The sequence below is a fragment of the Lutjanus erythropterus genome, chromosome 4 (genome assembly GCF_056507025.1).
Source record: "Lutjanus erythropterus isolate fLutEry1 chromosome 4, fLutEry1.hap2, whole genome shotgun sequence".
NCBI classification, from domain to species: domain Eukaryota; kingdom Metazoa; phylum Chordata; class Actinopteri; order Lutjaniformes; family Lutjanidae; genus Lutjanus; species Lutjanus erythropterus.
In genome coordinates, this window is record NC_139320.1 from 31,843,584 (window position 1) to 31,866,365 (window position 22,782).

Below are 22,782 nucleotides of genomic sequence, written 5' to 3' on the forward strand. Positions count from 1 at the left end.
GCTGATGATGTGAGCGCTGTTATCGTCATTATCATAAACTGAACATGAACTTTGACCTTCTCGCTCACATCTGGGTCATGACATTTGCAGTACAAATGAACCGTCCGTCTGTCTGGTCATCTGAGACAAAGAGACGCAGTCGTCCACACGGAGACATGAACAGATTCTGACTTTATTCTGGTTTCACACACAGACACACACACATTAGTGAGGACGGTGGAGTCAAAGTGTTTCATTCATGTGTTCATCTGTTAAAGACTTTATTATGATTCACCCTTCAGTCCTCTGCGACGTCCAGCTGGACCAAACTGTGAGACGGCAGTTTGCTTCTCTCAACGTAAACATGAGACTCAGTCCCTCCAACATGTCCAACATGTCCCCTCAGTCTGATTCAGGCAGTCAGAGTTCAACAGGAGAGGAGCTCCAGATACTCCATGATGTCTCTGTCACTGCCTCCTCCTGCTCCTCCTCAGTGTCTCTGTCCAACTCCACCTCCTCCTGCTGTCCACATCTTCAGGCTGTGCCACTCTTCAGCCAATCACATGTCAGACCACAGGATGGCCTTGCTGCCTTTCTCCACGCTGGCAACGTATGCTCCTGAAGGCGACCACGACACCGAGTTGATGGCAGAGCTGCACGCACACAAACAACAACAACAACAGGTTACAGAGTCAATCTGATGTAAACAAAACCAACAACCAACAGACACCAGCAGCTCGACATCACCGCTGACCTCACTCACCATAATTTACTTTTTCCCCTATTTTTTCTACAGTGTAGCTCAAAAAGAAAATGGAAAAGAATGATGAACAATAATATGCAACACTGCAAAAGCTTCATAATTGGAAAAACAAACTAAAATCGTTGCCCTTTAAAACAGACGGACAGGAGAGCTGCAAAGGTTTGTGGGTGAATCTCGTCAGAGTTGAGATTCTTTTTTAATGATTCCTGAATCATTTCTTTTTTCTTTTTTTTTACATATAAATCACTACCGTTTGGTTTGTTAGCTTGATGCTAACATATAATGGGGTTTCCCATTGATACGCTAAGGGAAATTAGCATTGAAATTCCTTCACATGCTGAACATAAACAGACGTCTGCTCAGACCTTCCTGAGTTTTGACCCTCTGAGGCTGCTGTTTCAACAAATCAAACTCTACTCTCTACTTAGAAGAGAGACTGGCAGCCAGAAGATGGCAGCACATATATTTATATTATATTTATATTATATTATTTATATACTTATATTTAAGTCCAGATTTGGAGAGGTGGACGGGTCAGTGAGCTCTGCGTTAGTCAGACTTCCTGTCTGTGGCTGTCAGCTCTAATCTGATTGGTTCAGTTTTTAAAATGGCTCATAGATCAGTGGTTTCTGTGTGTTCAGGTTCTGGATCAGTCTGGCTCTGCTTTTGCTCTTACTTGTGGTTTCGGTCCAGAGTTCGGTCCACTTTCCCGGTCATGACGTTCCAGACATACAGAGCGCCATCGGCTGATCCTCCAGCCACGTAGCTGCCGTCAGGACTGAACACAGACAGACAGAGAGACAGACAGACGTCAGGGCAGTGACAGGAAACAGACTTATAGGACAGGGGTATAGTGTACCGGGGCTGTTGCTATGAACCATCTGGTCGGGCCAATGATATAAAATGCTTTAACTCATATTAAGCCAAAACTGGGCTTTAATGCTGAACTTTACCAGCAGGGATCACTGTTGCTCCTCAGAGGAACATAATGACCCAATGTGTGAGAGTGACGTTACGGTCTGTGAGTTTTCTCCATCTTCTGGTAAATGTTTCACAATAAAAGTCTTAAGAGGTTCTGTCCACTGAAACTCTGAAGGCTTTTAATTTCTTAATGCAGAGCAGAGTCCCTTTCATAGAAGGCTTTTAATGTGAAAGATCTGCAGGAAGTGTTGAGTGTCACTGACAGCAGTTTAAACTGGGATCAAAGAACAAGAAGTAGATGTGATCAGAATTCAGTGAAAACTGTTTTGTCGGAATCAAAGCGGCAGTTCTGAATACTAATTATTACTTCAAAAACTTTTCACCATGAAACATGAAATTGCTATAACTGTGGTTTAAACGGTCTGATCTTCACCAAACGTCACAAGTTTAATTAGAGTCCAGGTCTGCACACATCAACTTGACAATATTCAGTCATAGTCATGGCGCCACCTACTGGTGACAAGAAGCAAGCCTTACATGAAACTTTCACAGTGTGATCTACACTTGAAAATTAAGAGCTTTGTTGACCAGCCGGCATCTGGCTACATGGTCGCAGCCGCAGCACGCCAGGACAGGAACAGGGGTACGACGGCCCGTCCAATGCAACGCCATTATTAATATTATTATTATACATTAATAATATAATTATCAAGACGTAATGCTTTAAACAGTGTCAAAGAATATTTAGTGTTAAACAGAGAGATGCAGAGAGTCGACAGTCCAGGTAAAAAAAAAACTGTTTAACTCACCTGAAGGTCACTCTGGTCCAGTCAGCTCCACACTTGAACCCCTGAGCACTGAACACACACACACACACACACACACACACACACACACACACACACACACACACACACACACACACACACACACACACACAGTTATTACACATGAAGTCAACAGCAGCACGATTAAAAGTGAAGATGAAAACAATGAATTAGATTTTTTTCTGCTTTTGTTTAACCAGGCTAAAATCCAGGATGAAATGTTCAGGGTCCGTCTGTGAGGAAGAGAGCGGGGACACACACCTGTTGCAGTCATGTGACAGGTGAGCTGCTCATGCCGGACTCACCTGAAGGTCTGTCTGACGGCATTGGTGCGCAGGTCGATGATCTTCACCAGGTCGTCTCTCGAGCAGGTCAGCAGCTCTGTGCGGTCGTGGTTCAGGTCCAGAGACGTCACTCTGCCCAGCAGCTCCAGCTCCCGCACAATGCTCTCCGCCCTGACACACACACACATATACACAGATTACACACACACACACACACACGGGATATGGTGAGAAATAATAAAACAAATAATTTGGCCTTAACAATAAAACAGTGATATATGTCATCAATAGACATCATCATCAATAACAATAAGAAAACAGTTTGATAAAACATCTGATAGTTTCATGAAAGCCATGAAGAACCTGAAACTGACCTGATGTCCCAGAATCGAACCTTCTTATCAAAGTGTCCGCTCATGACGCACTGCTCTGTGCACACGATGTCGTTACAGCTGGAACCTGCAAACACCGTCTTCATACCTGCACAGGTGAGACAGCACCCGGTCACAGACAGTCACAGAGCACTGACTCATCGTAACTGTTACTTCATGTTACAGTTTACAGTACACAGCATTGTCCCTGTCCACCCCTCCCTGGTTGCTAAGGAATCCCTTTAAAAAACAAAGAAAACCATCCAATCACGTACAGACTTTGCTGCGGAGGTCCCAAAGTTTGAGCGTTCGGTCGTAGCTCCCAGAGACGATCCGAGCGTTGTCCAGTAGGAAACGAGCTGACAGCACCTTCCCACTGTGACCTGTCAGGGTGTGCTGAGGACGGACAGATGGACACCAGACACACATTAGATTACAATTTGAAAAAGAAGAAGGGTCACAAATAAAATGTCACAAATGGACGATGTTCGACTGTGACCAGCGTGGGGCGCTGCTTTAATCAAACGATTTTAAAGTTTTTAATGAACATTTATATACAACGATCCATCCTGAAGACAAAAATCTGTTTCATGTCTAACAAAGAGACATAACAATACTGAATATCAATATTAATATTAATGAGGACGACGCTCTTGTTGTGTCTCTGTGGTCTCAGTAGCAGAGTGAGATCAGCACTCAGGCCCCGCCCCCTCAGCCTAACGCTCCATGCTGATTGGTTATGTTGGATGATGTCATCATCACACTGAGCCTGTAGGGTCTTTGTACAGACTCTGTAACACTGTGATGTCACATCCTGTCTGTCTGTCAGCAGCTCCTGGGACCACCACTGCACCACTGGAGCATGATGGGAGCAGAGAGCAGGGGCTGCTGGGAGCCAAGATGGCCGATGGGTGGTGGGATCTGAGGTTCAGACCTTTTACATGACATCACTGACCAAAAGACTGACCAATCAGAGAGCATCGACACGTGTTCCAGACAGGTGAAGGTTGCGTGTGTGAGATGAGAGCTGTAAAGACTCACCCTCAGTCTGTAGTCGTCTACAGTCCAGATCCGACTGGCGAAGTCATTAGAGGCAGCCAGCAGGTACGAGCCCTGACAACAAAATCAATCAGTCAATAAGTTTATTTATATAAGCAGGTATCACACAGCTGATTGATTATAAAGAGTTTAACTCTGCAGGCTGAGCTTCCATCAGATTTATGTCACAGTGCTGAAAACTGCAGCTGCAATGCAAGTCAAGTAATCAATTATTAAAATTAATCAGCAATAATCAATGATTAATGTGTCATTCTGGCAGTAAACATGCATCATATTCTGTCAGCTCATCACACTGGATTTGATTCACTGATCTGGAAAATAATCTGATTAATTGACAACAGTCACCAAGTTTAGATTAACATGGTGCTGAACTGTGATCGGTGCATAAAAGTGTGTGATGTCATCATTTATTAAGCAAAGCCCCTGCCACTCCGACGAGTGACCAAACAAATGTGTCAGGATGATGTCAGAGAACAAAGATGATCATAAAAGATAAATTAATGATAGTGAAGAGATATGATTCATATAAATAAATAAATATTATTAAACATTTCTATTAAAAACAGAATCAGACTTACAGCGCTGTCAAACTCAATGCTGGTGATTCCAGCGTTACTGCCGGTCAGAGCTCCTTTAGGCTCACAGCGACCTGACACACAGACAGAGACAGACAGCAGCTGGTCAGAGACATCAAGTCCAACCTGAGACAGACATTAGAATGTTGTCACATGTCAAATACTTGACTCTGATTGGTCATTTACAGCATTTGTTGCTCAGAAGAACAGGTCATAGCAGAAGTAATTCAGCTCCATGGAACAGGTCGGTCTCTGCGGTCTTTGTCCTCAGATAAGATAGGACTTACATTTACATTTATTTATGATAAAGTTAACTTTCTCGTTTCTCATTATGCATCTGAGTGAAAATGAATGTTCATAATTATTAGAACAGCTGGTTCAAAAAGCTAATTTTGTCGGTGGAGTTTGAAGTGATGTGACGTTGTTGAGTTGCTCAGACTCAGATGAAGCAGTTTTGTTTCACCCGTCTCAGATCAGTTCACTGACCTGCAGCTAAACACACTGACTGCACAGAGAACTGGATTTCCCGGATTGATCCTGAACTCACCGGCGACGACCTCCCACAGCTTCACCCTGCGGTCCATCCCTCCTGTTGCTAGGAGACGAGAGCCGGGGCTGAACCTCACTGCATTCACCTCGCCGTCATGAGCTTCCTGAATACACACACACACACACACACGCACACACACACACACACACACACACACACACACAAACATACAGGTTAACTGTGAGCCAATCAGAATGTCCCCCTCAGACCTGCTTGTTCTTCTGTTGGTCTCAGGTTGAAAACTTGAGATCAGCTCCTCCTCCTCCTCCTTAGCCTGACGCTCCATGCTGATTGGTTCTGTTGGATGATGTCATCATCACACTGAGCCTGTCCGGTCTCTGTACAGACTCTGTAACACTGTGATGTCACATCCTGTCTGTCTGTCAGCAGCTCCTGGGACCACCACTGCACCACTAGAGCATGATGGGAGCAGAGAGCAGGGGCTGCTGGGAGCCAGAGGGCAACAGGAGAGGATTGTGGGTAATCAGACCTTTTACTGCTCATCACTGACCAATCAGGTTACACCCCCCTGTTAAAACCACCAAGACAGATGCATTGTGGGAACAAGAACATTGATGATGCTGTGGATCAACTGAATAAGCTTCACCTGACTGAAATCTTTTGTGTTTGTTTATCAACAGCAAGGCAGAACAACAGCGATCTCTCCATAATGAAAAGTGGGCGGAGTCTGAACAGTTTAAACTGGTCTCCTCCCAGTCAGGCCATCAGAGATACTCACAAAGACGTGAAGAGCGGTGGAGGGGACTCTGACCTCCGCACATACACCTGACGGAGCCTCCGTGTTCTCAGGTGATGTGCTGAAAGAGTTGGCAGTTCGACGCCTGCTGAGGAAGAGGAGCACTGTCACAAACTGACCAATGACAAGACAACAGGTTCAAAAAATACAGGATGTTAGATTTCTATGAGCCTCAAATCAATCACAGCATTAAGATGCAGTTATATTGATCAGTCTCCAACTCCAGAAAAACCTGGATTCTTTGACTTTGATGTTTTTTCTTTGTTTATCTGTTAGACTTAAACGTTTGTTTGTCTGAGTGTTGGAGGAGCCCAAGACAACAGAACTTAATAATTAGACGTCACTCATTCTAGAGAAGTGGAACAAAACTCTATTTTGAGGGCGTTTTGATTTTTACTCTTCAATCATGATGGAAAATAAAGAGTCCATGTCTTAGAGTCGGCAAAATGTTCCATGTTTTCATTTTACAGCAGCCATTTTATTTTTAAAGTGTCTCACATTTTTAAACCATAATTCTTATTTAGCTCTGATTTAGAGTGGCTACAGAGTCATTATGTGATGATGAAACACATCTGATAGCAATATTATTTAATGAATTTGTCTAAAAATAGAAAGCTTTTCAGTGCTTGCACAGTATTTAAAACAGGATGTGAGACAGGGGTCCTTAGGGTATAACTGACCCTTTTTATGCCTGATTAAATCATAGTTTGTGATGGAAATCTGGGACACTTAAAAGAACCAACATTTTCATAAAAAAATTATAATTTTAAACAAAGATAATTATACTAGCACACCTCTATTATCAGTCGGTATTGTTAGTTTTAGATTTCTAAGTATTGTTTTCTGACACAGAGCAGGTTTAGAAATTTAAAAAATGAAAGCAAAACATTTCATAAATTAAATATTTTTCATATATAAATCCTTACAGAATAAATTTCCACAACCAAAGAACTGAGCTTAAGAGTGCTGGTGTTAATAATTTCTAAGGTTTTTTTCTTTTTTGGTGGGAAATGATTTGTCCCAGTTATAAAGAATGAGTGAGGTATGACTCTGTAGTTCTGGGATCTGATTGGCTGAACTCACCACCTCTGCTCACCAATCATCAGGAGCATCATTATGCAGGAAGTCTGACGTAATAATGACTTTAATTTTACCACAGAGAGTTAATAACCCGAGTTCACGTTAGTCGTCATTATTCACAAACACTGACAGCTACAGGAGCCTGGAGGGGACATAGACTGGGCTGCTGCTGCTAACATGTCCACAGTGTGAGACAGTTCATCACAAGAGATGACAGTGAGTCCACAGCGGGACGCAGCTGTCTGTCTGTGATGCCAGACAGGGTTCAGGTCTATAAAACAAATCTGTACTCAGGATTCCTGCATCTTTTCTTAAGTCATGTTGAAGCTCTTCCAGCACTTAACAGCTGTGGAAAATTATGTATTTATATTTATATGGACAATAAGACCACATGTCATTTATTCATCACACTGAACCAGATGTTATCAGTCGTCTTCATTTTGTGCAAAAGGCAAAAATAAATCTTATTTTTATGCCTTAATCCAAAAATCTAACTATTCAGTCAGAGAGTGATTTATTTTGAAAATAATGGCATTACAATTTCAAGCACTTCATCCAAAATCCAAGCACTTTACAAACCTTGAAAACACTACATTAAAATTTGTTTTCAAGGATTTCCAGCACCTGTAAGAACCCAGCTCATGTGAAAACAGATTCTGTAATAAGGGATCAGATTTTATCACAAGTGTCTCAGTTTCTTTTTGATCAGGACCAATCATTGTTCAACACTTCACACTTTCTACTTGCCCAAAGTCGATCTTTACTTGCCCCTGTGCAAACAGTTTATTTATTAGTGGTTATCAAATAACAGGAAATACTAAAGTTAACTGCCATGTTTAATCTAGAGCTGAAACGTCTATAAAATAAAGCATAAACATGAAAAATGTCCCTCAGAGTTTTCTAAAGTCCAAGATGACGTGTTTAAATGTCTTTTTCTGTCTAACACACCAAGATATTCAGTTAAATATGATAATAAACTGTAAAAAGCAGGAAATCTTCATAATTCAGAGCCTGAAAAAAACATTTTCATTTCTGCATGAAAAGTTACTTAAACTATTAAAATATTTTAATAATCAGTTAATCATTGATTATTTTTCTCCACTTGCCCAGTCAGACGTGAGTTGCCAGATTTATTTGCCCCACATTTTACTGCCCCTGGGCGAGCCTTACTGAGCCCTGACCAATCAGGTTGGAGCAGTCTTTGGTTGTGTGCAGGTAAAGAGTTGTGTTGAGAGGAAAGTGGGAAAAAACGACCATCATCTGATGAAGATTTATCTTTTCATCAACAATGGGGTCAGACTCCAGCCTCACGTCTCAGGCTGAAGATGAAACCGACCGACACACAGAAGAGGAAGTCTTTACTCAGTTTCCTCCAAATCATCATCAGATGGTAGTCAGAGGGTTCCCAGGTTATGTTAGGGTTATATTACATTTGTTATGAAATTAATTTCAGTTAGCAGAAGAAAACAACCAGTTACATGTTTGAATGTGACTTCAGTTCAGTTTTTTTTCTTCCCTCTGATGATCAGAGTCAAAAGTTATTCATCAAAGTGCAAACAAGGGCTGAAAGATATGATTTTAAAAAATTCATATTCAGATTATTTTAATTGAAACTGTGATACAGTTAGTGGAAATTATCATTTTTGCATTGCAGTTTTCACTTTTACTGAAACCAAGTCAGAGAATTTGGACTTTTTTCATTAAAAAGCCGACTCTAAATAATTAATTGATTACCAAAATAGTTGGCAATTAATTTAATAGTCAATTAAAAAATTGATTAATTGACACAGGTGCATCTCCTCTAATCACAGCCAATCACAGCCACCAGTGATCCTGGCTGTGATTGGACAGGAGAAACAAGCTAGAGGTTTGGTCACATGACAATCTATGTGGTGTCACATTTCTGATATAAATATTGATCAGAGTGATCAGTTTGTAGTCTGTGGAAACAGACATCATCATCATTATTATTATTAGTAGTAGTAGTGTTATTATTATTATTATTATTATTGTTATTATTATTATTATTATTATTATTATTATTATTATTATTATTGTTATTGTTGTTATTGTTATTATTATTGTTATTGTTATTATTATTATTATAGCCTTGTCTTTTACTATATTAAGTACATTATGTGTCTGTGTTTGAATCAACTGAAGGCTGAACAACAGACAAATTAAATCGTTTCCTTTTTCTGACGGAGTGAATATTGATATGATAGAAATCTGATCAGACCTTTAAACCACAGACGACATGATTGATTGATTTAATTTATCAAATGTAAATTCAGATGAACAATAATCAGATTCTGTCTGTGCTGCTGCAGCTGATCAATAATTGATGATCAATAGGATCATTTTGTTATAGAGGTCAGATCCACACAAGAACACAAACTCTACTCTACACGATGCATCTGGCTCTGATTATTGATTTAGTATCGATTATTGTCAACAATAATCACTTCACTACAAACTTCACATGTTCACACTGACAGCAGAGCAATCAACACGACAGCACATGTTTTGGTGTGTGTGCTCACAGCCAATCATAGCCCTCATCCTCTACTGACAGCCAATCACAAGACAGCTTCCCTGAGAAACTTCTAACAGCAGGAATCTCCTTAAACCTGCTTCTGGTTTGTTTTTATCTGTGATAACATTTTACTCACCAGTGTTTCCCCTGGGTTCACCATTCATTCTACAACTACACCAAACTCTGTTCAATTTAATATTATTATAATAATTTCAAGTTTATTTGCTTACATGCTACTTGTTACTTTTCTAAATCCTCATGACGCACCTCCTGCTAGTGTTATTTGTGCCGTTGTGGAGAAAATCGATTAATTAATCCTGTCACAATTTTTTCAAGGACTTCAAAAACAGGTCCACACATGTGGACAACAAAGACGTGTAGGAGATGAATAACAAAATCTTGGCATCACGAACAGGATGGTGTTACGGCAGATAAACACAGCTCTGTGTGCTCCATATGTCTGGACCTATTTTTCAAATAATAATAATAATAATAATAATAATAATAATAATTAATTATTGATTAAACTAACCAGAAAACAATTAATTGTCACACAAACAATAAATATCAGTGTCACAAACACATTGGTGTTACAGCAGATAAACACAATTAATTAATCCTGTCACAATCTTGTCAAAGACTTGAAAAAATGGTCCAAATGTGGATGTTTACACCTGTTTTTCAAGCCTTTCTTGTAACAAATATTTGTTAGTTGCGTTATAGTTTTCTTAGCTTGGCCTCTTCAGTGTAGCTAACTGCCTAAGCTAAAAACACTGAATCTGTCATCCTCCTCCTCCCTCCTACGGTCCTGCTGCGAGCCATGCTCAGAACAACACAACTGCTAGAAACTAAAATATTCTGATTAAAAAGTCTAAACTGAGTCTGTCAGCAACTGGCCAATTACAGAGCTGACAGTGTGAACGAGCCAATCACAGATCTGACAGTGTGAACAGGTGAACACACACACAGTCCTTCACCTGGAGTGTGGTGGGACGAGTCCAGGCTGGACACACTCAGACACGCTGCAGACAGACAGACAGACAGATAGACAGGTAGATAGACAGGTGTCAATCACAACATGGACAGTCCAGACCCTCAGAGACTCTCAGAGACTAGGACAGGTGAGTGGACAGAGAGGACAGGCGATGTCACAGCTACATACCCAAAGATGTTGGAGATGGAGTCAAGGAGACCGCCAGGAGGAGGCTGAGAGATCTTCTTGCTGCACAAACACACAAACAAATTCACTATATTTAGGGTTAGGAAACCACCATTCTTTATATCACTCTGTCCAAACCAACCAAACTCTTGTCTACTGCTGCCTCCATCTGTTTGTGTTATTATGTGACTTTGGTGTTTTAACATGTCTTCATATTTACAGTGTTGTTGTCCCAGTTCACCTCATATAATTGGAGCAGGAGAGGTACTGGTCTCACCTGGGAGTTCTGCTGAGTGGTCTGTTGGGGGACGTCTCTCCGCCGCCCTTCCCTCCATCCTCAGCCAGGACTTCAATGTCGTCGTCTCTGAGAACAAAAAACAGAGTCAGTGTCGTAGTTCACTCGGAGTGCTTCAAAGCAAAGCTGCTTCAAAACAGATGAAACCAGAATACTGACGGGTCGACGGGCAGAGGCTCTTTGGCTGCGTCGGCCAGCTCCTTCTGTAGTTTGGCCTGTCTGCGTCTGAAACACCAAAGAGTTAAATATGTCTGAAACACCAGGGTCAGTCATATTTTCATTGTTGATTAATCTGTCAATTATTTTCTCCATTGATTAATCCTGTCACAATCTTGACAGTTGAAAAATAGGTCCAAACATGCGCAGCACATGGACATACATAAGATGGACGATAAATCTTGACATCACGAACAGGTTGATGTTACAACAGGTAAAGATGGGCCTATGTGCTCCAGATGTCTGGACCTATTTTCCAACTCTTATCTTCCTAGTCCAGGTGCATCCAGGTGTGTCTACCTGCTGTCCTTCTCGTTCTCGGCGTTCAGCTTGTTGGCCTCCTGAGCCTTCTCAGCCATCCAGCGGGACACCAGCTCCTGGTTGTCCTCTGTGGTCTTCCTCAGTTTCTCCTCCAGAGCAGAGAAGGTGATCTGTAGGGCGTCATACTCGTCCTTCAGTGTCTGATTGGCCCGCTCCAGGTCCTACAGGGACACACACACACAGTCTTGAGCCTTCATCAGTCCAGAGACAGATCACACTGAGTCAAGGTCAGGCATCACTGAACTCTCACAAGACTAAAATAGGTCTGAATGGTTTGAGAAAGCCACCACAAGATACACAAGATTTATTTTACACTACAGAAAGTGTTGTCCAAAGAATCAATATGTCATATTATGATGAAACCTGTGATTTTTATTTACAGTCTGATACGTCAACAGTTTAGAGACAAAAGGAAAAACTGATTTCAAAAGGATCTTTAAAATACACAAGTGTGTGATTGATGACAATTCAATGTGGATCAATAATTATCGTCTCTCTCTTTTAACGACCACAATGATTTTTTTCTACATAAACACCCATGACGCTCCACCTTTGACCAGTAATCAAACTGGTCCCAGTGTTTTCAGACCAAAGGCCTCAGGTTGAAAACTTGAGATCAGCTCCTCCTCCTCCTCCTTAGCCTGACGCTCCATGCTGATTGGTTCTGTTGGATGATGACATCATCACACAGAGCCTGTACGGTCTCTGTACAGACTCTGTAACACTGTGATGTCACATCCTGTCTGTCTGTCAGCAGCTCCTGGGACCACCACCGCACCACTAGAGCATGATGGGAGCAAACAGCAGGGGCTGCTGGGAGCCAGAGGGCAGCAGGAGAGGATTGTGGGTAATCAGACCTTTTACTGCTCATCACTGACCTTCAACACATCTGAACTGTTGGGAGTTTATATGATTATTATGAGCAGCCTGAGGGCGGCGCTCACGTCTCTCACAGCTGTCTGCACTGTAGAGCTCCTGTAAGGGGACAGTTCACCCCTAAATCAAAACTACATATTCCTCCTCTTATCTGTAGTCCTATTTATCATCTAGATAGTTTTGAGAGTTGAAGACGTTTTGCTGACATCAGGTGTAATCAAGAAATTGTTTTGAGTCATTTTTAATTCAAAAAATTGTGGACAAAACAAGATATTTGAGGACGTTATGGTGGACTTTACAAATTGACTGACATTTTATGGACCAAACAACTAATCAATTAGTGGAGAAAATGGTCAATAGATGAATAGATAAAACAAATAATTATTACAGGAAAGACTTGAAAAACAGGTCAAAGGTTGACAAATTGATCAAAAATGTAGAACACATGGGTGTCCAGGACCTGGACAATAAATCTTGGCATCACAAACAGGATGGTGTTACAGCAGATTAACATCTGGCTTGTCAATTGAAAAATAGGTCCAAACGTGGAGAACATGATTAATTGAAAATAATCATGAAAGGAAAGACTTAAAAATAGGGTAAAGTTTGATGAACAGGACATCTGAGGACATCATCTTGGACTTTTTCACCATTTTCTGACATTTTAAGTGATTAAGAGAGAAATCTGGGGATGGTAGCATGTGTTGCTCCAAATTTCAACTGAAAAGACTACAACAGGATTAATTAATCAATTAACAGAGAAAATGATCAACAGGTTAATTGACAAAAAAATAATTGTTAGTTACAGCCCTAAAAATATATATATTTCCAAAAAATCATGACCTGGTTATTCAAAATAATCCACACACCTTGTCGTGAGCAGTTTCATGAAAGAACTACTTTCTTTTTGCTAGAAACAATCAAGATGGACAAACAGCACCACAGGTGAGAGGAAACATATGGAGTTTTGATTTTGGGGTGAAACATCTCTTTAAGTTCCGCATTATGTTGTTAGAGTTTCATTAACAGGTTTACGTTAAATGTTAGAGATCTTCTGCTCTCAACAACAGGACACGTCCTGATCTGAGGACTGATCATGTGACTACATCAGTGCAGGGGGTTGTGTGTCAGCTGGTCTCTCACCTGCAGGTAGCTCCTCAGGTCCCGACAGTCTCCCTCCAGGTTAGAGATCTGCTGCTGGTACTCCAACATCCTACAAATACAAACACGTCAGATACACATGATCTGTGTTTGATCGCCTGCTGCAGGTGAACACACACACAGGTGAGGTATCAGACACAGTAACATGCTGCAGCATATGTGTGTGTGTGTGTGTGTGTGTGTGTGTGTGTGTGTGTGTGTGTGTGTGTGTGTGTGTGTGTGTGTGTGTGTGTGTGTATAGTACAGGGGTCTGCAACCTGCTCCAGAGCCACATACGGCTCTTCAGCCGCTCTCTATGAAAATAAATGTTGTTTTATTTAACATTTTAATTTTCATTTATCAAAAAGTTGAGAAAAATAAAAATGTAAAGGCAACTTAGTGCAACAGATTTTTTGAGTCTTAACTTTTGAAAAAAAATATAGACTACTAATCTTTTCTTAATTTACTTTTTTCTTTATATAAACTTACATATTTGAGTTTTAAAAGACCCCAAAAACTGTATTTGAGAAAATACTGAATAAATGCATTAAAGTGAAAGTGAATGATGCTTACAATTTTTATATTTTCAATTAAAACCATTTCATTTTCAGGCACCTAAATAATGATGAATCAGGTTCACAGTTTCAAAAGTCAAAAAATTTGAGTTGGGTTCAAAACTCATTGTAAACATATGTTAACATATGCAGCCTATACACCAAATAAAAAAAAAAGGTTAAATATTTTGTCATGTCCTACGTCTACAGCTTGGTATCTCGACTTCATCTAAGATGAGTTTTCTTGAGTCTCCATAAGCTGCCATGGATGCTAAATAAAAACCATAAAAGTCTTCAGTAAAAAGACAGAATTTAAATGATGTGGCTCCAGACAGATTTTTTGCCCTTTTTTTTTGTGTGTGTGTGTGTGCGTGTGTGTGTGTGGACACTGACTTTGCCTCGTTGCTCTGGATCTCTTTGTCCTTCTGTTGAATCTGGTTGTTCAGTTCGATCACGCTCTGAGCCAGCTGTAACAAACAAACACACACACACACACACACACACACACACACACACACACACACACACACACACACACACACACACACACACACACACACACACACACAGTGAGTCAGCACTTCTTCACCTCCAAGTAACAAAAACACACAGACATGTCGGCCATGTTGATTGGATAATAGACGTCAGGCAGGTCGACACAAACAACAGAAAACAGGATGAGCGTCTCCAAAAACACCTCAGATATTCTGAAAATGTGAAATATTTAGTTTTAAAACTCAGAAAACTGAAAGCTGCTCCTCACAGCTGAAAACACTTCATTATTGTGTTTATTATTGTTAATACATGCTAAATGTTTCTTTAAGGTAATAAAAACAACTTCATTAAAAAGGTAAAATACAGTAACAGCAGGTTATTCTTTTTTGTGAAAGATCAGCTGTTATTTTCTTGTTGCCTAGTTTTCTTGATATTATTATGTTGTTTAGTCAGTTTGAGTTAATTTGTTCTCTGCTTCCTGTTGGGTCTAAACAGAGTTCACCGTTATTGATCACTGATATTAAAATGAAAAGAAAACCAGAAAGATGGATTTCACCAAATTAAATTAAGGAATTACATTTATTTAGCACATTCATAACATAATTAATCAATAATGTAACATACAACTAACCACTATTTTCATTGTGCATTAATCTGTCAATCATTTTCTCGATCAATTAATCCTATCACAATCTAAAAGTAGGTCCAAACATGTGAAGCATTTGGAGCAAAATATGCTGCTATCCCTGTGTTTGGTATATTGGTTAATTTTTCAGTCATTTTCTCTATGTATTGATTAGTTGTCTGGTCCATAAAATCCAAGATGACGTCCTCAAATGTCTCGTTTTGTCCACTACTCAAAGATATTCAGTTTGCTGTCAGGAAGGAGGAAAGAAACCAGAAAATATTCACTTTTAAGAAGCTGAAATGAGAGAATTTTTTTTTTTGTTTAATTAAACAACGACTCAAACTGATTAATTGGTTACCAAAATAGCTGACAATATCTTATAGTCAATTAATAATCAAATTATCGTTGTAGCGCTACAATAATGTGAACTGGACAAGCAGAAGAAAATGGATGGATTAACAAATTATGAATGATTACTTTATTGTAAAATCTTGACTCGTCCATAATGAGCTGATGAGCTTCATCAACAAACTGCTACTTATTTTTCATGAACAACTAATGTGTTGATTATTTTCATGATCAGTTATTTAATCATTTATTCTACAAAATGTCAAAAATAAACAGTGAAACCTGCTCATCAGTTTCTCAGAGTCCAAAGTGGCATCTTCAAAAGGTCTCCATTTGTCCAAAACTCAAAAGATTCTTGATTTACGGTCAGAAATGACAAAAAAAGGAGCAGATCCTCACATTTCAAAAGCTGCAGCCAGATGATGACTGACTGAAAACATTCATCCGTCTAAATAACTGGCAACTAATTTTCTCTTGATTGACGTCTGATCGATTGTAGTTGTTCATTTATTTACAGCAGTACTGTTGCTCAGCTGTTTCTGTAAACTGAGATGATGAAGTGTGTCTCCAAGTATCTGTTTCATGTCAGCAGTTTTTAGAGGAAGCTCCACTGTTGAGAAATCAGCTCTCTTCTGCAACTCTGACTCCGTTTCCAGTAACGTCTGCTCTAATCAGCTGTACATGTTACCATGGCAACAGCCAACACCAGTCTGGATGCAGAGGAGAGGAAATAACTGGACCAACACCCGCTGACAGAAAACTAATCCAATCATTCAACATGAAAAATACACTAAATACATTTAATATGAGTAGAGCTGCAACTATTAATCGATTATTAATCTACTTTTACATTAATCACAAACTACTGACCATTAAATAATCATTTGAGTCTCTTCTTTAAGAAAATATGTATAAATTCAGCTTCTTAAATGTGAATATTTTCTGGTTTCTTTACTCCTCTCTGACAGGAAACTGAATATGTGGACAAAACAAGACAACTGAGGACGTCATATTGGACACTGGTCGATATTTTACATACCAACAACTAATCAATTAGTGTAGAAAATGATTGCAAGATTAATAAACAATCAAAATAATTGTTACAGGCAAAACTTGTAAAATAGATCAAAGGATGAAAAATAGGTCCAATCATGTGGAGCACAGAGATATATAGGAGATGGACAATAAATGTCAGCATCACGAACAGGATGGTGTAACCACAGGTAAACATGATTAATTAATTTTGTCACAATCTTGGGGCAAAAATAGGTTAAAGGCTGAAAAATAGGCCCAAATATGTCCAAACAAATGAGTTGAAACGTGTCAATGCATGGAGAAAATGATCAACAGATTAATCGATAATAAAACTATCATTAGTTGGAACCCTAACTATTCGTGAAGGTTCTTCTGTAAACAACTGACTGAAGATGACCTTGTGGCAGGAAGTGATCAGGACAGTGTGTAGGACAGGTGATGTACCTCTCCTCGTTTCTTGTGCAGCTCCGTCAGCTCCTCCTGGTGTTTGATTCTCATCTGAGCCATTTCCTGCTGCAGGGCGTCGCTGCGGACAGAGTCTGTCCCCGAACTGAGACACAACAACAGAACACAGCAGGAGACAGGTCAGAGGTCAGGGGACATGTCAAGGGACAGATTGAGGTAAAATTTGTCCAGCTGTGGACCATCAGACATGTTCAGGGTTTTCTGCAGCTTGATCAGGCAGGTGAGTTGTTAGATTAACTGTCCCCAGACACTTGGACTGTCCTTTATGTTGAGATAGTCCTGCTGCTGATGTGGACTCACCTGGCCTCGTGTCCTCTCTGCACATCATACTTGTCTGTCTGGTATCTCTCTGATAGAACAGCCTGCAGGTCTGACTTTTCCAACAAGCGGTTATCTGAAACACAGAGAGACACACGCAGTCCATCACTCCGTCTTCACAGAGACCGTCTTTATCTGTACTGTCAGGTTCAGGTTTGATCAGTGTTACTACTGATTATGTGTCCTGTCAATGTCTCCCTCACACACACCTCTATTCCTAACCTCAGTGAACATTAAAGGACATGTCTGTCCCTCGTCCTCATACTGATACTGGTGTGAGGACCATCAGACTGAACCAGAGCAAACTGTGTGTTAGCATTAGCGCTGCCGCTAGCTGCTGTTTCTGACTGGAGTGTGTGTCACGTTAGCTGTTAGCTGGAGCAGACTGAGCTCTAACAAACTGCGTGAGGATCATCTACACACACCAGTATTGTCTCGACACTGGGATTTCTAACTTTGATACTATACCCTGAAAATTATTATTCAGTACCACGGGAAGAAAATGACCACAACATTGAGGGAATAAAAGTTTAAATTTTTATCAAAAGATAAATATGACAGGGCTCTACATAACAACGAATATTAAACCAGAGCAAATGAGATGAGTAACGAGAAAAAGATGACGACAACACCACTGTGAGTCAGTGGGAGGAGGCAGGACTAATGTGAGCACCGTCAACTCAAGAGACTGAGTGCAGTGCAGCTGATACCAAAGTATTGATACTAACGATGCGTGCAATTAGTCAACTACACAATTAAACGTTGCCACCCTCACAAGTTGGCACCAGAGATACTAGTCGGTTAAACTGTTTATAAATATTTTATTCACGCACAACGCAAATTAACTGTTGCCTCTATGGTGTTATGCAGCCACCTGCCACTAGTCAGGGCTGCGGCGCTGTCAGGCCCTCTCGCCCCACCCATATGCACTGATGGCCCATTGACCCCAGAAGTTTTTAGCAGCTAAATCAAACAGATGACAGCTCATAAAACCAGTGTGGTTTGACAGTGTTTTGATATAGAAAATGAAAATAAGGCTGAATGTAGACTGTGACAGAATAAAGTGATATATGACCACTTGACCGGAGCAACATGTGACCACATTCAGCACAGACACGGACATTAACCTGCAAGCAGAGCAGCTGCTGCTGCTTTTCTCCAGATGAAAGAAAACATTTGTTTGGTTCACACCTCAACAAATGTCACATCATCATGATTTTGATGCTTTTAATAATAATAATAAAAAAGATCATTCCCACTAATCACAATTTCAGTAAAAATAAACACAATATCCCTTTTTAACCACACGGTACAGCTCACACACACACACACACACACACACACACACACACACACACACACACACACACACACACACACACACACACACACACACACACACACACAGTGATAGACTCACACTGGTGGACAATCTCCTCAAAGGCCTGTCTCTGAACTCTGTCTCTCAGCTTCAGCTGCTCTGAGATGTGTCTCTTCCACGTACACTCCACCCGCCGCTCCGCCATCACCACCTGAAACAAACAAACACACACATCAGAATACAAACTCACAACATCATCTAAGGTGCAAATAACACAGACAAATATTCCGGCTGTACGCTGTGCAACTGTTGAACTGATCCTAACAGCTGAGAGAGACACAAACCATCCTCCATGCTCATCATCAATCAGAGTGAATATTAGAGTCTGCCTGAAGGAGGATTTATTACAGACCATTAGATTACATTAAGCTGATGTTCGTAATAAACTGGTTGGCTGGCTGGTGTGTTTATCAGTAATAATGGCAGGTGTGTTTGGATAAGAAATAAGCTAACAAGTTGAAGAGTTTACTTTTTTTTTTTTGCTCCTTTCAGCTTCACAGTTTGTTTTGTAGCTCTGCTGTAAGTTCTCTAACAACATATTCTTATTTTTAAAAAAGAAAATAGAAACAGTGCTGCCGAGGGTCATAACAGTAGTACTAGCAATGCAAAACATGGGGGGAATATATAAATAAAAGAAGACAAAAGTTTTAAAGTGTTGGATGTCTAAAATCCTTTATTCAAATATGGGTGAGGTCACATGACCTGACCCCACCCACAGAACAAACTGATGCAAGGATGTTTATCTGACAGTTATGTTATCTGACTGTCATGTTTCATATCTCAGTCTCCAACCAGAGAAACAGCTGGAGAACAGATTTAATGTAACACAAACATTAAAACAGGTTCACTTTAATTTCATGGTGTTAAATGAACTCAGACTGTTGTTGTGTCTTTATATGATGTCTGCCGTATTACTGTTAACACAACATGTGACTACACAATGAAGTAAGAGTGAGAGTTCCTTCATGCTACACAAACAACATATATTAAGTAATTCAGTAGATATTAAAAATATAAGAGAATATTATTATTTATATATGTTCATATACACCCATGAAATAATTCTGTAGGTCATTTGGTCTGATTTAATATTAAACAGCAGCAACATGATGGAGATGATATAGTCCACTTTTTCAACACAACTTCAGCATCTAGGAAACATTGTTCATTAGAGCTGCAATGATAAATTGATTGTGAATCAATTATTAACATTACTTGCCAACGATTATGATAATCTAATCTGTTGGAGCATCTTTTTAACTTAAAAAAAAAATAGTCCAAATTCTCTGATTTCAGCTTCTTAAATGTGAATATTTTCTCATTTCTTTACTCCTCTCTGAATTAGGGATGTCCCGATACAACTTTTTCACTTCCGATCCAATGCCGATATTGCAGCCTTGAGTATTGGCCAATATCAATATCGATCCGATACGATATCAGCACAAATCATACATACTTTTATTACTTATTTTGTAGTGTGGAATGTTAGAAAAGGCTTGATCAAGTGATGTTACTCAAACAGAGAACAATAGTCAGCAACCAGTCACCTAGAAGTGCTGGAGTGGAAAATGGACTGCTTAACGGAGCGCTTATATCAGAGATTTTAGATGCAGTTTGATAAAATCCGATACTCGTTTTTTGGCTGATATCGGACCGATAGCCGATATCAATATCGGATCGGGACATCCCTAAACTGAATATCTTTGAGTTGTGGTCAAAACTAGGCATTTTAGGACGTCATCTCGCATTTTATGGAGATGCAACAACTAATCAACTAATAGAGAAAATGACTGAAAGACTAAGAGATAATGAAAAGGATTGTTAAAGGACAGACTTAAAAAATAGGTCAGTATGTCCAAACATATGTATGCTCCACGTGTCTGGACCTATTGACCTTTACCTTACGCTTACTTTTCAACTGAAATTTGACAGGATAAATTCATCGATTAATGACGAAAATGATCGATCGAAAGATCAACCGATAGTAAAAATAATTGATAGTTACAGCCTTACAGTCCATCTGCTGACTGTGTTTGAGGAGGAAGTACCACTGTTGTAAACACTGCGTCCTCCACCCCAAAATATATGGAGATTTTATATGACGTTCGGGGATGTCAGTCAGGTGACTGACACACAGCTCACCTGTACCTGTGGAGATGATGACGTACAGCTTTAATCCGGCCAGCAGCGTCACAGAGACGCTTTAATGATGACATGAAACGTTAAGAAATACCGTTACTACATGTTAGCATCTGGTAGCTTCTCTGTTAGCATGTGTTGCTAAAGGGAAGCACAACACAAACAGGAAGACCCCTAGGCTAACATGCTAAGGTGCTAACAGTTACAGTTTAAACCTGTCTGACTTATAAATAGATTTAACATCATGTCGTCATGGTTACTGATCTTTCTGCTTCACCCCGCAGGACAGACACGGCCGCGCGCACACACATACACACACACACACCAACACACACCCGTGACTCGACAGGTTAGCACGATGCTAACTTTAGCAGCTAACAGCTGCAGATCTTTAAACAGGCTCACAGATTGAGACTCACAGGATCCACCTGAGTCCCGGACTGCGGCTCGGCTCTTGACTCGGTTCTGTTCGGGTATCTTCGGTGTTCTGCTGTCGGCTCCTCGCTGTTTATCACTCCTGTTTGTCTCGTTAACCGACATCAGCTCCTTCAGCTGCTTCACTCCGATTCTGCGCCATCTTGGCTCCAAACACTCTGCTGCTGCCGGGACGGTCGCACTGAGATGACGTCAGCTATAAATAGACGCCACTGATTTTTACATGTTTTTTCTCGTTTTTTCCTTCTTTCTTTCTAAGTTTTTTCATTGTCTTTCTTTCTTCCTTCATTTGTTTCTTTCTGTCTTCATTTAATTTTATTTAATTTTATTTTTTATTCTAGAAAACATAAATACATGAATAGTATATGTACACAAAAACTTACCAGGGGTGCATTATTTACAAAAGAAAAGGAAAAAGAAAAGTAAAACAAATTTAAAATAATGTATAATCAGATTATAAATTTATTAAATATATAATTATGACATTGTGCTATATTGATGCAGTTCTATAAAAGGTCCAACATTTAATTTGGAGTCCATCTTTTCTTGTGAATATGAAATTTTTCAAATAATAAAATTACCTGCACAAAAACCCCACCATCTATATCAATCATATATACCTTCAAAACAAATGAAAATGTCTTTATCTTGAATTGTTTGCCCAGCTTTCTGCCATTTATCTTTCAGCTTTATTAATATTTACCAACAATTCAATAACTTCACTGATAACAAAAGAATAAGCTTTTGATATTTTGAGCAAATTAATTAGCATTTTGCCAAGTTATATTTTACTGTTAATCTCATAAAACCATCTTCAGTCACAGGGGGGCAGTCATGGGTTACTTTACATTGAAGGGGAGACTTTCAAACTGTTCGGTATCCATCAATGTGTATGGACCTATTTTTCAAGTGTGTCCTGTAACAATTATTTTCATTAGTGATTAATTTGTTGATCGATAATGTTTATATGCTGTAACACCAACCTGTTTGTGACGCCAAAATTTATCATCTATGTTCTGGACCTATGGTCTTTCCTTTAACGATTATTTTGATTATCGATTAATCTGTTTATATGTTTATTTAGTTATCTGATCGATAAAATGTCAGAAAATGTTTAACATTTTTGCACAAAGTCAAAGATGACATCCTAAAATGTCTTGTTTTGTCCACAACTCAAAGATATTCAGTTGACAGTCAGAGGCGTAAAGAAGCCAAAAATATTTACATTTAAGAGGCTGAATTTTGACATTTTTTATTTAAAAAATAAACTCAAAA

At 39.7% G+C, this 22,782-nt stretch overlaps 1 protein-coding gene and 3 non-coding genes across 9 annotated transcripts; all 4 read right to left on the reverse strand.

The window, feature by feature from the left end:
* Positions 1–151: 151 nt before the first annotated feature.
* Positions 152–21,676, reverse strand: atg16l1 (ATG16 autophagy related 16-like 1 (S. cerevisiae)). Of its 6 annotated transcripts, none has more exons than XM_084717633.1 (21): positions 21,492–21,676; positions 18,973–19,084; positions 17,535–17,628; positions 17,214–17,319; positions 14,657–14,730; positions 13,713–13,782; positions 11,673–11,854; positions 11,316–11,381; positions 11,139–11,225; positions 10,865–10,924; positions 10,680–10,724; positions 6,069–6,171; positions 5,327–5,432; positions 4,783–4,853; positions 4,187–4,258; positions 3,421–3,541; positions 3,149–3,254; positions 2,796–2,945; positions 2,473–2,520; positions 1,419–1,520; positions 152–632 (listed from the first exon to the last, which is right to left on the reverse strand). In XM_084717633.1, exons 2-21 carry the CDS (start codon positions 19,076–19,078, stop codon positions 539–541), a joined length of 1,863 nt encoding a protein of 620 aa, XP_084573759.1. In that variant the 5' UTR covers positions 19,079–19,084; positions 21,492–21,676; the 3' UTR covers positions 152–538. The 6 variants fall into 6 exon arrangements, with proteins under 6 accessions (XP_084573759.1, XP_084573760.1, XP_084573762.1 ...); XM_084717634.1 differs by lacking the exon at positions 21,492–21,676 and adding an exon at positions 21,408–21,426; XM_084717636.1 differs by lacking the exon at positions 21,492–21,676 and adding an exon at positions 21,082–21,364.
* LOC146328593 (small Cajal body-specific RNA 6) lies at positions 3,814–4,101 on the reverse strand. Its single transcript, XR_014770077.1, has one exon.
* Positions 5,556–5,841, reverse strand: LOC146328594 (small Cajal body-specific RNA 6). Its single transcript, XR_014770076.1, has one exon.
* LOC146328595 (small Cajal body-specific RNA 6) lies at positions 12,287–12,572 on the reverse strand. The gene has a single exon (XR_014770074.1).
* Positions 21,677–22,782: the final 1,106 nt, after the last annotated feature.

Coding starts and splice junctions, on each gene's coding strand:
- atg16l1 (XM_084717633.1), bottom strand. CDS start 19,078: ATGGCGGAGCGGCGGGTGGAGTGTACGTGGAAGAGACACATCTCAGAG. Junction 13,783..14,656: donor ATCCAGAGCAACGAGGCAAA/GTCAGTGTCCAC, acceptor TTGTATTTGTAG/GATGTTGGAGTACCAGCAGC. Junction 4,259..4,782: donor GCATTGAGTTTGACAGCGCT/GTAAGTCTGATT, acceptor TTTTGTTGTCAG/GGCTCGTACCTGCTGGCTGC.